Source organism: Pavona decussata, unplaced genomic scaffold (genome assembly GCF_977016875.1).
Source record: "Pavona decussata unplaced genomic scaffold, jaPavDecu1.1 SCAFFOLD_381, whole genome shotgun sequence".
Taxonomy (NCBI): Eukaryota; Metazoa; Cnidaria; class Anthozoa; order Scleractinia; family Agariciidae; genus Pavona; species Pavona decussata.
The window spans coordinates 586,617-600,414 of NW_028145755.1; the positions used below are offsets into that span (position 1 = coordinate 586,617).

Consider the following 13,798-nt stretch of genomic DNA (forward strand, 5'->3'; position numbering starts at 1 on the left):
CATAACTGGGTGAAATGATAAGAAACAATTGAGCAAAGCACACGTTTAGCACGGTAGGATTGAAGAACCAGGACCAAGAGGCACAATAAGAGGTAACCTGCGTACCACGCATTTCAGTGTTTTGTTTGTTTTTCCCTTTTTCGCTTTTTGACCGCGCGGAAATTGGGACGAGAGAGAAAATGAGAAGGAAGGGGGGGGGAGGTGAGAGGAGGAGAGAGGAAACTCTGTCTCTCTCTTCTCCCCTCCCCCCTCTTCCTTTTTTTCGCTCTCGTCCCAATTTCCGCGCGATCAAAAAGCGAAAAGGCACAAACCCAAATGAAACGCTTGCTATGTAGGATAAAAGTGAGGTAGAAGAGAAAAACCGGCATAAAATTTTTTTTTAAGGCTTAGTGAATTTTTAGTACATTTTTTAAAACGCGGGCGCCCATTGGACAACTGAACACCTGTCTTGCTAACAGCTTGTCAAGAACAAAATGAACAAAACCTGAGCATGAAAATTCAAACAAACAAGCAAAGATTGGTGAGGGTATCATACCATCTTCGGCGGCTCCCTTCATGAAAGCTCCAATGGCGCCTAAGTAGCCTTCATGTCTCAGAAACAAAGGTTGTTGGCTTCCCTGAAATAACAATAATAAAAACACAACATCTGCTAAGGATGGAGCAAATATCTGGTTGAGTACAATACTGCGCAAGACGGGAGATTGGGGATAGTAGGGCTGTGACGTCAATATGGGAATGCGACTCTCGCGATTTCTCTATTCCATCGACTTTAATCAAAAACCTCATATTATCAGTAACTGTATGCCAATAACAAGAATGAACCAAATTCCACTCTTTTATTTTGTTCTTATCTTTCTTCCAGGAACGCGAAACGCCTCCCAGGTTGTATGATCCAGAACATTAATGAGACTAAAGTTTCGTTCGATTGTAGGCGGAAAAGCTGTTTGATTTCTCTTTTTAACTAAACTTGGGAGAACGTTCTTGTAAACTTTCGCTGACACATAATAATTTAAGAGCAATTTTGTATTCCAGTAGCTCGAAAAACCTCTTATGAGGGATTTCTTGTCATCATTGTATATATTCCTATTCCCGAATAGGGTCAATCGAACACACGCTGAGACTACCAAAGAAAAATTCTGAACCTCCAAATGTTGCGCACGATCTAGTCTGATGACAAACTTATTAAAACTTTTTTAGGCTTTAAAAAACTGTTAAAAGAAGGTCTTTCTTGGAGACGTTTGTGAAAAGAACCTTCTATGTATTTAAACGGCGTATGAAGGTCAAATACCTTGGACCAATAATTGATTCCGTATGAAATTGTGTGCATTGTCAGCGGGTTGCCTCTGATGAAATAACCACTGAAGTAGATCTTCTTCAAGCCGTTCAGTTTTGCATAAAGCGAGGCAATCTAGAGGGCAGAAACGTATAGTTAATAAAATAAAGTCAAAAATTTCTTTCAAGGAAAATGGCCGACACACTAGGACTAAGAATGCTGACTGTTCCAAGGTTTCCTTCAATACTCTTTCATCCCTGAAGTTCCAGAGGTTAGTCGAGAAGAAAATCAGCCAGAAATCGGCGCAATGAAAGTTTTTTCTAGTCTTGTTAGATTCAAGAACACGCTGAGTTTTGTCCGGTTCATGTCCTCTCATAGCGATTAACCGCTGGCTCTTCCAGGGAAGAAGTTACGAAACCTTTGACTTTTTATTGGCCCAATAAAAATTCCTTATCCCGTAGTATCAGCCCTGCAATCAGTTGGGTTTACGGAGCGGTTTTCAATTGACTGACGAAAGAAATTGCGTATTTGCTTTGGTTTTGCATTACTACACTCTGTGATTGGTTGATAGAACTCGCGCCACTTTCTCAACCAATAAGATGTAAAACCAAAACCAATCGTGCCTCGCTCGCACGTGTTTCCCCGCGCCTGGCGCCGGTTACATGTATTTGCTTTGAACTCTGATTGGTTCATTGCGCTGTTTGCAACTGTTGTGATTGGCCAGAGTAACAACTTTGGTTTTGGTTTTACGACACTCGATTGAAAGCCGCTCTATCTGCCAAGGATGATAGTCTTTGGGGTTTCCTCGTTTCTGAAGTAGGTTTAGTCTGCATCCGAGACATCATTTCTTCAGGAGGGCTATTACAAAATAAATAAGGGGTGAGTTTTTAAAAAAACTGTCAGTAGACCTGTACCTTTCAAAAGCTCTATTTTCAATGGACTCTTATAACCTGCAGCTGCATTTTTTCTTAGGTTGGGAGCATTGTTCTGTTGTTCGTTCTTTTGTCCTCTCGACCAATCGTGTAAGACGTTGCAAACGGTGCACAGTTGGTAAGGTCACTTGGCCAACGTAATCCCGATGAAATGCTAAATCTCCACGACTGGTTTTCTTTACCTTGTATCTTTGTTATTACCGGCTAACAGATAATTTAACGGAGGTCGTAAAACCTCATAACTCATTCAACTAACCTGTCCAATGTCATTGCTAATCACATGCAGAAGACTCTTAGCAATGTCTGCTTCAGCAAACTTCCTACCTACAAGAAAGAAAGCAAAACAAAACTCAGTATGTAGAGACTTGTGTTTAAACACCATCATCATCATTTAAGCGTCAGGCTTCTCGGGTTGGAAACTGCCCCCTCCAAGCTCGACGTTTTGGCAACTTAAATTCTAGGCCTCTTCTGGGAAAGAGATAACGATGGCTACAGTTTATAGAGCCAAAATGTCGGGTTCTTATAGTATATTGTTACCGGAAAATTGTTTTACCATAGTGCTGCGTTTGTATTCATTTTATTAGAACGCTTTTTAATTGGAGTGTCGTAAAGTCAAACCCAAACTAACGAGTATCGCAAAGTAATAAATTACTCCAACCAATCAGAAGAGACGTAAACAGCAAAATGGTCAATCAGAACTCGAAGCAAATAGATGTAACCGGCGCCAAGCGCGGGAAAACGTGACGCGATTGGTTTTGGTTTTGCTTCTGATTGGTTGAGAAGTGGCGCAAGTTTTGCTAACCAATCACAATGCGTTCGAAAGTAAATGCAAAGCAAACGTGCAATTATTCTCGATCCTCAATCGTAAACCACTCTTATTGTAAGTTGTTTCATGTTTCGTCGTGTGGACGCGCGGGTTTGCCATTTTGCTGACATGTACAGTATGAAGCGGGCCTTAAAGTATCATCATAAGTTCATACAAACCATGATGGTGATCATCCCTGGGAGACCTCACTGCTTTTCCAAAGCTACTCGCAGTCAAGTCTCCTGGTAGCTTCAATGCATCATACGCCCCACCATAGATATCTTTCACCTATGAGAAAATGTTGTAACTTAAATTACCGCCATCTTGTATTGTGGTCATGGGCTCATGTTCACTTCAAGTTGTTTTTTAAAGAGACGTACAAAAAAAAGTACTCAGCAATATTTTTAACTCACAAGCAATGCAGAGCCGTTGTTTTGCTCGTGAAACCTTGGCTTGCCGGCCCTTTATGTGTTTAGATATCTCTGGTGCGGTGAGCATGGTACTTGACATGGTCTGATATAGCGACATGAATTTGTTGCACAGTAAGAATGTGCAACAAACAACTAGCGAAAACATTTTTAAACAACAGCATTGGCATCCTCTTAAAATTCAAATGTCAGCCAAACCGCCTTACCAGCATGTCCACATTCTGATGATGTCCTTTTGTTGCCAGCTCTAGTAACTCGTCAAAACCCTGTCAGTCCAAGATATAAACAGCTATAATTTTCGAAACAATTTCATCACGATTTGCTTTACAAAAACCAACCACTATTTTCACCATCTCTCAGATTGTGTAGATTTTCTTATCTAGACAATATGATCAATCATTTCAGCTTGAAGGGGTACTCCCTGATATAAGCTATTAGGCATCTGCGGCGCCAAAGGGTATGATTTTTGAGCTGTTTTGCTCTGAAATAGGGGATAGATTCTAACCATTTTGGGTGTGATAGTCTGAAAACGGGTATGGATTTTACAGAAACGCTTATGGATCCTAGAAACCAGGTCTGAAAATGGGTGTGATTTTTAGTGGCTAGGTCTGAAAAAAGGAACCGGAAAATCACATATTTTGGTCTGAATATGGTCAAAGGTACCACCACCACCCCCTCCCCCAGGTACAAATACAATGCTGATTAAAAACATTCACCAAAATGAATGAGAGCAACCAAACGCACTCTTGCCTGTAGACAAGTTAAAAGTTACTCTAACCACGTTTGTTTGTGAAATCAAGTGTTGTTGCTGCAATTATCATCTAGAATAGTACAGAAACAATGGCTACCACAATAATTTAAAACAAAACAGTTTTTTGCAAATGGAGATGAAAATCCAATCAACCAATACTATAATGTGGGTAGACCAAAGTAACTTCTTAGTTTTCTGAGCATTCTACCATTTTATAAAAAATATTTAGCAAAACTATATGTTAATTTATGAGAATTTTATGCTTAAGTAAATAAAGTGAGTTATATACAGGTGTTTTGACAAAGGTTGCCCAAAAAAAGCGTAAAAGCGTATGCGACAATGCCGAAAGGTAGTGTGCGAAATACTCAAAAAATTTCAATAAAAGCTCAGAATCCATATTGCCTGCCATCTCAAGTCTTTGCTGTACGGTCGAGGCATTATGGATTCTGAGCTTTTATTGAAATTTATTGGGTATTTCCCAGACTACCTTTTGACATTGTCACATAAATTATACACTTTTATACTTTTTTTGGACAACCTTTGTCGAAACAGCTGTATATTGCCTAATTGTGTTTTCATCCTAGCATGCACAATATGACACAACAAAAAATGGATGATGCCAATGAATTGTGACTTGGCTAATTATTGTTACATATTAAGTAATCACAAATCATGATACTTGCACCTTTGCTCTTGTAAGAAGTGACCCCAGGCCCCAGAATGTTCCTCCACCCATGCTTGTACCTCCAACTCGTTCATACTGTGTCTCAGAAAGAACCTAGAACAACAGAAATAAAATTACTCTAACAAAATGTTTGCTCAAGACTGTCATAAAAATCAATGGTATAGTACTTTAGTGGAGCATGGAGACTGTCTCTGTCATCCTCCAGTCCAGACTCTCCACTGCCAGTTGATGTCCTGTACCATTTGTGAATCTGTATTCAATTTTATTACCATCTCTGCTGTCATCCAGTGCAGCCTCTTCACTCTCCACTAAGGTACTACACCATTAAAATATTATTGTATCAATCTAAAAGCAGGGTAGAAAACCCAAACTTGAAAAGAAAATCAGTCAGGAGAATTCGTATTTTGGTCAAAAGTTAATTCACCTTAACAATGCTGACTCCAGAACCAATGTTAACCAATAGGTAAGGGAACAGCTCTGAATGATCCAAATCTTGGAAGACGTAAGGTGGATTCTGCTCACGATGAAACTCAAACACTTCATTGGAGATGTTCCGCAAGAGGAAGTTACATCCTCTGATCAGGCATTCCATCTCATCCTCCTTGTCAACTCTGCAGAGATCAAGAAACATTATTGAAATGTAAAGGCAAACTTCACAGTACAGTGATTTCCTTTGCTTTCTCTTCACCAAATTTTATGATAATTAAAATCAAATTTTCAAACCTCCTTCACGATAGTGTTCTTCTTTGTTTTCTCTTCATGAATTATTTACGGGTTTGCGAAAGTCAGTCTCATAAGTATGAATGGCCAATTACAAAGTTTAATAAGTTACATAAAAGTCTTCAAAAGACAAATTGAACTAAACAGGAATCTCTTACCTGCAGCCAAGTTTAGATGTGAGTAAATCAATATATTTATAAGCTCCACCACCTTTGAACAGAAAAATGTTAAAATATCACAATGCTATTTTTTAAACTGGATATGTGTGGCAGTTGTCCTAATCTGTTTCTGAGCCTTGTAATTTATATAAATCAGAGCCAAAATGTTTCAGGGCCTTCTGTCTTGAACTAGTAAATGATAGGCCATACCTCCATTGTTTTTCTACACACCTAGTAAGTTTTCCAAGCACCTGGTCCTCTTGTTATGCACATACATGTACGCAGCCAACTTTGTATTAAATTAACAATACTGAGCTTACATATGACCATACAACATATTTGTCTTAAGACACTTAGTGATGGTTAACACTTATTGTTTCCATATCTCAAACTGACCTTGGACACCTTACCCCTTATCGTTGTAGTATTGAAGTGCATGAGAAAAGAACCCTATTTTATGAGGAGAACTGAGTGATTTTGGGGCTTAGCACCGTGTTTGAAGTAAGTTACACTTCATGTAATTTTAAGTGAATGTCCAAGGACAGTTTGAGAGACGGAAACAAGTGTTAACCCACCTGGGCTGAAACAATTTGAGCTTTCTGATCTCAAAACCAACTCACTTAGTCAAGAACTAGAAACTTACATGCAAATAACCACAGTTCAGACAATCCAACTTTAGTCTAACAGCCACCAATTACGGACTGTCTTGTACTCAGCAAAGCACTGCAGTTAATAAATTATTGTAAACACATTACATGCTATTATTAACTAAAGAGAACTTCATACCAGTAGCTTTGAGGGCCCTGTCTTTGTATGCTGCTGACAGAATGTTCTCTTGGATGAAATTAACACACGTTTCAATGTACTTGGTTTCGAACTTTATGAAGTGCAACCTTAAACTTGACTCTTGATCCTCTTTGATCTCATAGATGTGTCCAGTTGTAGTCTTATCATGCTAGCAGAACAAACAGAAGATGACATAAGGCCATATAAGGACAGTTTACACTGGACACCAGGGCCAAACATTAGACTGCTGTCCTCAACACAGCTCATGGACTTTGCGTTATTACTTATTTTTGCAGGGGACTCAGTTGTTGTCTGTATTGTCTGGGTGTCCATGTTAGCCAAGTGACCACAAGGTGAGAGTTGACTGTATACACTTTTAAAAATTAATAGAAATTTGCATTTACAAAAAGCATAATAGCCATACCCCTTTCTCCTGCTCTTCATCCTCACTCTTGGCCAAAGATGTCAAAGAACTGAAGCTGTAATGACGTTTTCTTATTGTGCTTACTTCAGACATGTATGCCACCTTAGCCAGGGACCCTCCTGGAGCAACAAATAAAAGCCAAGAAACAGGCAATGCAAATCAATTTTTTCCATCAATCTGGAAACTCTACAAGGGCAACCTGAACTGTTTGCAACATCTCACATTATTAGTCGAGAGAAAAAACAACGAACAACAAAGTAATGCTCCTAAACATAAGAACAATGTAGTTGCCGGTTATTAGGGTCCAGTGGAAATAAAGCTTAGAACAGTTGAAGGCCTTCTGACTTTACTTATTACAAGCATGAGACAGTAGAGTATAATAGGGTGAGATGGGGTGGAGGAGGGGGGAAGGGAAGAGAGTGAGAGAGACGAATCAACATCCAAATGTAATATGGCAAATAATTATTACTTAATAATAACAATTATTGTCATTACATTTTTATTTTATTTAGCAGAACAGTAAATTATAGGTGGTTTGACTTTTAATACATCTGAAAACCTATCGTTTAGTGCATCTGCCCAAATAATCTACTGTACACAGGATGACCACTAGGGTAAAAGCAGAGACCTTACAGCACTGATTTGATCAAGTGAATTTTCTCCTCTAGATAGAGTCTGAAAACCATGACCCCACTAGGCGGCACATGCCTGCACAGACCTTCAGACGAAGTACCCCTTGTGCCCCCTGGGAAAAAGGCAAAACATAAAACTGCTGTAGATGTTTTTTCTCCCTTCTATGTATTTGCAATGTTTTTCCTCCTTCTTGAAAAATCTCATAAATAGATACCCTGTTCCTGACCTGGAGTACCAAAATCACAACCCCATCACTTCCCCCCCCTCCTCGCCTGGCCTCTTTAATATTTAGCTTTTTATGTTCAAATACTTTAAATTATACTATCCATGATAAGCAAAGGACATTCATGTATATGCTGTGGTTCAATTTTATACATAGTTTAAAATTTTATTTTCTATTGTTCAAACTCATTATCATACATTACCACACACACGAACAATAGGAAGATAAAATTTAAAGCAAGGATCAATTTGAACCACAATACACACATTATTAATGTATGGTGTGATGCAGAGATCTTGCTGATCTAGCTGTGTTTACGGCTTGAAGCCTCTTAATCTGTTTGATTGCTTTCAAATTAACCAGAAAAATCCATGCAGAACTCACCTATGTCAACTGCGAATATTTTAGCTGTTTTAAGATTTCGAAACACCTCAGGCAATGAAATACTCCTTGCATATTCTGCTGTACTTCCCTGCGCAACTTTTGAATCCATATTTTTGATTCAGATGACAAACGTCGCGTAGAAATCTTGCGCCAAACTTTTAAGAAATTCTGCTCAAAGAAAATCGATGCCGTCCGCCATATTGAATAATTATGAGTTGAGCCCGCAATCCTACCATAAGTTGATTTGGTTCCAGACCTCCAGACCTTCACGCGGAGAGTCCTCCATGTGGGAACGATTGAAATCGTTTTCCAGTCGAGTTTATGTCTAGCGTGAGTTCGGTCACTTATCTGGAGATGGAAAGACGGTGGTAGTACTGGTTGTAACTACAGTTGGAGTTTCAAAGGCATTCATTGGCGTTTCAACCAAACCTAGGATATTAACTCAAACCAAAGCGTTTTTTAGCAGTGTACAAGCACTGTGAAATCCTCATTGTACACTTGTACTGCAGAACTCTACAAGAACGATCATAATGGTAGTGATGACCTCGTTTCCTCCTCCTACTGAAGGATTACATCATGTACAAGAAAAGACCGAGGCTTTTGTACAAGATAAGTCCTATGGAGTGGGAACTTTGTACATAGCAACTGAGTAAGCTATTAGCTGTGACTGAAAAATTGATAACGATGATGATTACTTGTAATATGATGACAATGACAATGACAAACAAAGTGGTGGCATTAGCAAAGATGTCCCAACTGATGTGATGTTTTAAAAACACTTGACTTTCAAGTGAATAACATACTTTGGGTACTTATTTTTTTTCACTGCGGGATTTCTGTGGTAAAATTCATTGGAAGCCATCACATGACACCCAATGATTTAATATATTTTTTTAATTCCCCAGAGTCTTTTTTGGTTACTAACTACTAGCCAAAGAGCCTGAGGACTCTGGATTTGTGATTGGTAGATGGAGGTTCTTGTGTCCTCTTTAGTTATGAAATTAATTTCCACCCCATCAGCCCCCCCCCCCCCCCCCACCCATGTTTTTTTCTCTCAGTCCTTATAAGCAAGTGTGGATCTGCCAGTGTTATATATATGAAAAAATGATAACTATGAGAAAACAAAACATTTTTCTAGAAATCAGAAGGTTTAGATAGCCAGAAGTACATAATGTAAACAAACTCCAAGAGTGGTGAGTCTATGTTCAAGGTAGAAGTCTATTGTAATGCTTTTAAAATGGTAAATTACAGGTGCATTGCAACAGAGGTATGAAAAGTTGAGCTGGATGAAAATATTGGCATTATTTTTTATAGGAGATTGTCTTGGTGTGATTCATCTGGACAAGGCTTTTCACTGGAATATCCATCAATATCTCTGCATGCAATTTGCAGAGATACTTCGCAGTTCCCTCATGAGTGTATCTATTGCATGATGGAATCACCTCTGGATGGTATGTACTTCAAACATATATCCTTAACAATGTTGTGAATAAAACTATGGTCTCATTAAACTTGCCTAAGGATCTCATATACCACGTAGTCATCACACAGGGGATGATCCAACCATTTTTGTGGAAAAATGGAGATGAACCCACACTTGGACCATATTAGCATGAGTGATACGCAGCTTTCTGTACCATGAATCATCTAGGGGCAGTGATTAACTCGTTTACTCCCACGATCTGGATGTTAATTCTCCTCACTGACGGCCACACATTTCTTTTTAAAGTTATTTCATAGAATTTGGTGTTACACCAAATGGCATCACTTAGTGGATGATTTTCTTTATTCTCATCACCTGTCTGGTTAACATCGTATTGATAATGTAAGGAGAAATTACACATTGATCACTCCTGGGAGTGAAAGGGTTAATGCTGCCTCCAGATAGCTGGCTAGGATGCATTTTAAGATTACCATCAGCTGATGTTTTGATCATGACATGTTTTGTTGTAGATACTGGACATGATGGAGCCAGTGACGATAGTAGTGATAAGGTTGGAGAGATCAGATTTGTACCAGAGGACAAGTCCAGATGTAAGATCAAGCTAAGTAAAAAGAACTTGTAAGGGAACTGAAATATGTGACGTCAAATTGAGAGAAAGAGCTCTCAGTGGAATTCATTTCTAGTTAGATAAGGGGTTAGTTTAAACTGTGGTGCTGTGTTGGTGGAGCAGTGGAAATAATCTCTCTGAGTTGATTGTGTTGGAGTCTTGATAATTTTCTTCGCCATTTTTCAGGCAGATGTAGCCATTTTGATGGGGATCCCAACATTTCAATCCCTTACTTTTGGTTTTTCTTTAATAGTTGGCTTTGTAGTGCTTTTCTTCCTTTTTTGTGAGTGGGGTGTAATGATCCTCAAGAATACTCAGAAAATCTCAGGATAAGATGTAATTTTAAATGGTGAAGACTGCAAAACAGTCATATTTTGTTGTGCTGGTCTATCATACAAATGTGTGTGGTCTTCAAAGGAAAGGTCTGGTGCAAGCATGTGCATGAATGGAGAGTGGGACTGGGGGTAGCACACTTCATGTGCGAGGATCCACACTTTTGATGCTTCGTGCCTTTTGATTGATTTACAGTGCGACGCACCTTACCGTGACTACCCAACAAACTTTTTTTTACAAGTTAACCAATCAGGATATCTTCTTCCTTGTTCATAAAATACAAAACAACATGTTTTCACTTGCCTGTTGGATTTTGTAAGGAGGCGTGACCGTTAATCAAATTCGCGTATCCTGATTGGTTAACTTGTAAAAAAGTTTGTTGGGTGGCCACAGTAAGGCGCATCGCACTGTAGGAGAGAACAAAAACTGTTTTGCAGTCTAAAAATGATGTCTTTCTGCCTTTATATCTTTTTAGTGGAGGTCATGTTTACAGCTCTTTCAGATTGTCAGATTCTTCACCCAGACCCTCAGGAGCAAGGTGAAGGTAATTCGTATATGCCGAAGAAACAGTAACTCTGACTTTCACCTTAAATTTTGCCGTAATGAAGTTCCAATAAGGGAGAGGAAATGGTGTCAAAAAACATCTTTTGGATAACTTTCACACATTGTAATATGATTCCTTGATATTATTTTAAAAATCTGAAAGAAATTTAAGTGTGACCAGCTCACATAAAACCTAATAACTGGTATACTAAAAAGTAGCTGGTAGTATTTGTTTGATTTTTGGCACTGCTCTGTTTTCATTGTCAAATTTCATATTTTAATTTTATTTGCAAGCTGGAAATATTAGCATATTTAATCATTTTTTTCAAAATACCTTTTCTCAATTTGATTGTAGAGGAAGACTTTTTCTGTGATGCAGATGAAGAAGAACTTTCTGAGCAAGGACAGGTATATATATTTTTTTAAGGATTAAATCATCTCATTTGTTAATGCATTTGCATGCAGGGAAATGGTAAGCCAGAGTGTTGTTTACCATAGAATCCCTGAAATTTCTCTGTGGGAATAGGAGAACATTCTTTTTTACCATTTTTATTTGAAGTTATTTTTTTTAACAACCTGCCATTTTGATATTAGGTGAAAATTATGCTGTGAACCTGAAATTCCTAAATCAGAATGTCCAAACTATAAACGTGAGACTGTTTTCTTTCAGAAGCTGTCATTAGATAGTTTTATGTTGAAAAGATTTTCTGTGGATTGAAGTAAACAGCTGCTCCATTTAAGCTCCCAACCAAAATCTCCCAATTTTTTTGTTTGGTGGGTACCAAAAATATATAGATAACAACCAACATGTTGCTCTGAATTCCAAAAAATAAATTGATTTTTTCCAAACACTTCCATAACTTTCAGGCAACACTTGAACGTTTGGAAGGTATGATTCAAATGCCAAGTCAGCAAGAATTTGTGCAGATGACATCAGACAGCAATGGAGACTACCTTAATGGTCATGACAGTGCACAAGGTAATGCATCATTTTGTACATGTTTGCAGTGAGTACATCAGTGACCTAGATCTGTGTGCTCTGCCAAGTATTATGTATCAGTCACTTCCAGCAGTGCATGATGATGATGATGATAATGATGATGACGATGATGCTCTCCCCCCCCTCCCGGGTAGTATTGGGGCAATTTCAATCATCTCTCTGCAGTAGGGCATTTGTCTTCCCCTGGGTATTTTGATGACCTCATGATTTTTACGTAACAATATTGTCATTTCATTTCAATGATCAGTTCATCAGCAAAGACAATAAATTCGTGGCTAACTACATCTGGGGAGTGGGACATAAATGAGATGGTACCAGTAGATCCCCAGAACAAAGGGTCACTGCCACAATACCAAGAAATAAGACTTACTTTGGAGTGAATAATTTTTTGTTAGATTAACGTTGAGCCCACAAGTGAGGAAATAAGCTTTTTTCAACTGCACCATGGGACATTTGACCAGCTTGTTTGTTCTGGCAGTGGGGAATTTTATTTAGTAACATTAAGGGGGAAGGGGAGCAGGGATGGCACAGTGGTGAGAGCACTCGCCTCCCACCAGTGTGCCCCGGGTTTGATTCCCAGACTCGGCGTTACATGTGGGTTGAGTTTTTTGTTGGTTCTTGTCCTTTCTCCAAGAGGTTTTTGTCTGGTTTTCCCCTCACATCAAAAACCAACATTTTCAAATTCCAATTCGATTTGAGGGCCACAGGTTTGTCAGTTGTAACACACTGTAAAGTGTCAACCCCGTTAAACAAAGTTGATTTATTTTATTAATTAATTTTGGAAATTTTTAGCATCAAGTTTGTTTTTTGGAAAATTTTTAATTGGCAACTAGTGTATTTTATTCCATAATTAGTAATTTTAACTATTTTACACCAAAGGGGTGTTGTTTTTTTTTTGCCCTGTAAGTTCTGTATTTTTACTGCACATGGGGTAGGAAATAATCACTTTGCCAATTTTGCTGAATTTTGGAAAACCTCTGAAAACGGCTGGTGCTTAATGGGTTAATTTATTTATTTAAGTGTCCTTTCATTTCTAGCTGATGTGGAAATGGAACACAATGGAGACAGCAGGGAACAGTTTGAAGATGCTGATAAATGACAGTCTTCCATTGGCCAGATGGTCACAGTTAAAAGCATATTCGAATGAAAGCAGACTTGTATATGGTCAATACCATGATATGCTTGGCGAGGCTTTTTATCAAATAAAGCTTCACATGTTGGCAACATAATATTCTGCCTTATTTAAGTGTAGAACATAGCTTTTTGTTCAATATTCCTAACAGTATGTCATGCTTCTTACTCTCACTGAACTTACATTTATGTCACTTCTCAGAATTTGTAACTTCACAAAATTTTCATTGTGCTGGGGCTATACTACTATCACATAATGAGAACAAAAGATATTGTCATTTATATAATTTATACTTATTCACACCTGAGGGGTAGATGAGAACTGACAGGTCTATTTTCCACCAGAGCATTCAGTTAAAATAGTGTCAGCATCTGTGTAGTCACATCTGCAGTCATATTGATACCAAAACTGTCAAATAAAGCTACTTACATCCTTCCATATCTCATGACCCTGCATTGTTATTGTTTTTGAATAAATGCAAATGAAATCATTCTTTTTCTTTGATTTGTTCAGACGTGATATAATCTTTATAGACTT

The 13,798-nt window shown here is 38.3% G+C and overlaps 2 protein-coding genes across 3 annotated transcripts in view; one reads left to right on the forward strand and one right to left on the reverse strand.

The window, feature by feature from the left end:
- LOC146451944 (4'-phosphopantetheine phosphatase-like) overlaps nucleotides 1-8,418 on the reverse strand; it is a 19,117-nt gene extending 10,699 nt beyond the window's left edge. The window contains exons 1-11 of the mRNA XM_085098506.1: nucleotides 8,203-8,418; nucleotides 6,963-7,081; nucleotides 6,539-6,707; nucleotides 5,753-5,804; nucleotides 5,299-5,485; nucleotides 4,875-4,967; nucleotides 3,645-3,704; nucleotides 3,190-3,298; nucleotides 2,462-2,529; nucleotides 1,289-1,408; nucleotides 536-617 (exon numbers count right to left, since the gene is read on the reverse strand). Of these exons, the coding sequence (XP_084954632.1) occupies nucleotides 536-617; nucleotides 1,289-1,408; nucleotides 2,462-2,529; nucleotides 3,190-3,298; nucleotides 3,645-3,704; nucleotides 4,875-4,967; nucleotides 5,299-5,485; nucleotides 5,753-5,804; nucleotides 6,539-6,707; nucleotides 6,963-7,081; nucleotides 8,203-8,311 (1,168 nt within the window). The 5' untranslated portion in view covers nucleotides 8,312-8,418. The remainder of the gene's footprint in view (nucleotides 1-535; nucleotides 618-1,288; nucleotides 1,409-2,461; nucleotides 2,530-3,189; nucleotides 3,299-3,644; nucleotides 3,705-4,874; nucleotides 4,968-5,298; nucleotides 5,486-5,752; nucleotides 5,805-6,538; nucleotides 6,708-6,962; nucleotides 7,082-8,202) is intronic.
- A 61-nt stretch (nucleotides 8,419-8,479) lies between these two features.
- LOC146451945 (methylosome subunit pICln-like) lies at nucleotides 8,480-13,319 on the forward strand. 2 transcript variants are annotated; one of them, XM_085098511.1, is made up of 7 exons: nucleotides 8,480-8,851; nucleotides 9,517-9,653; nucleotides 10,156-10,236; nucleotides 11,062-11,124; nucleotides 11,485-11,537; nucleotides 11,997-12,108; nucleotides 13,167-13,319. In XM_085098511.1, exons 1-7 carry the CDS (start codon nucleotides 8,733-8,735, stop codon nucleotides 13,226-13,228), a joined length of 627 nt encoding a protein of 208 aa, XP_084954637.1. In that variant the 5' UTR covers nucleotides 8,480-8,732; the 3' UTR covers nucleotides 13,229-13,319. The 2 variants fall into 2 exon arrangements, with proteins under 2 accessions (XP_084954637.1, XP_084954636.1); XM_085098510.1 differs by having other exon boundaries at nucleotides 8,483-8,851; nucleotides 11,062-11,130.
- Nucleotides 13,320-13,798: the final 479 nt, after the last annotated feature.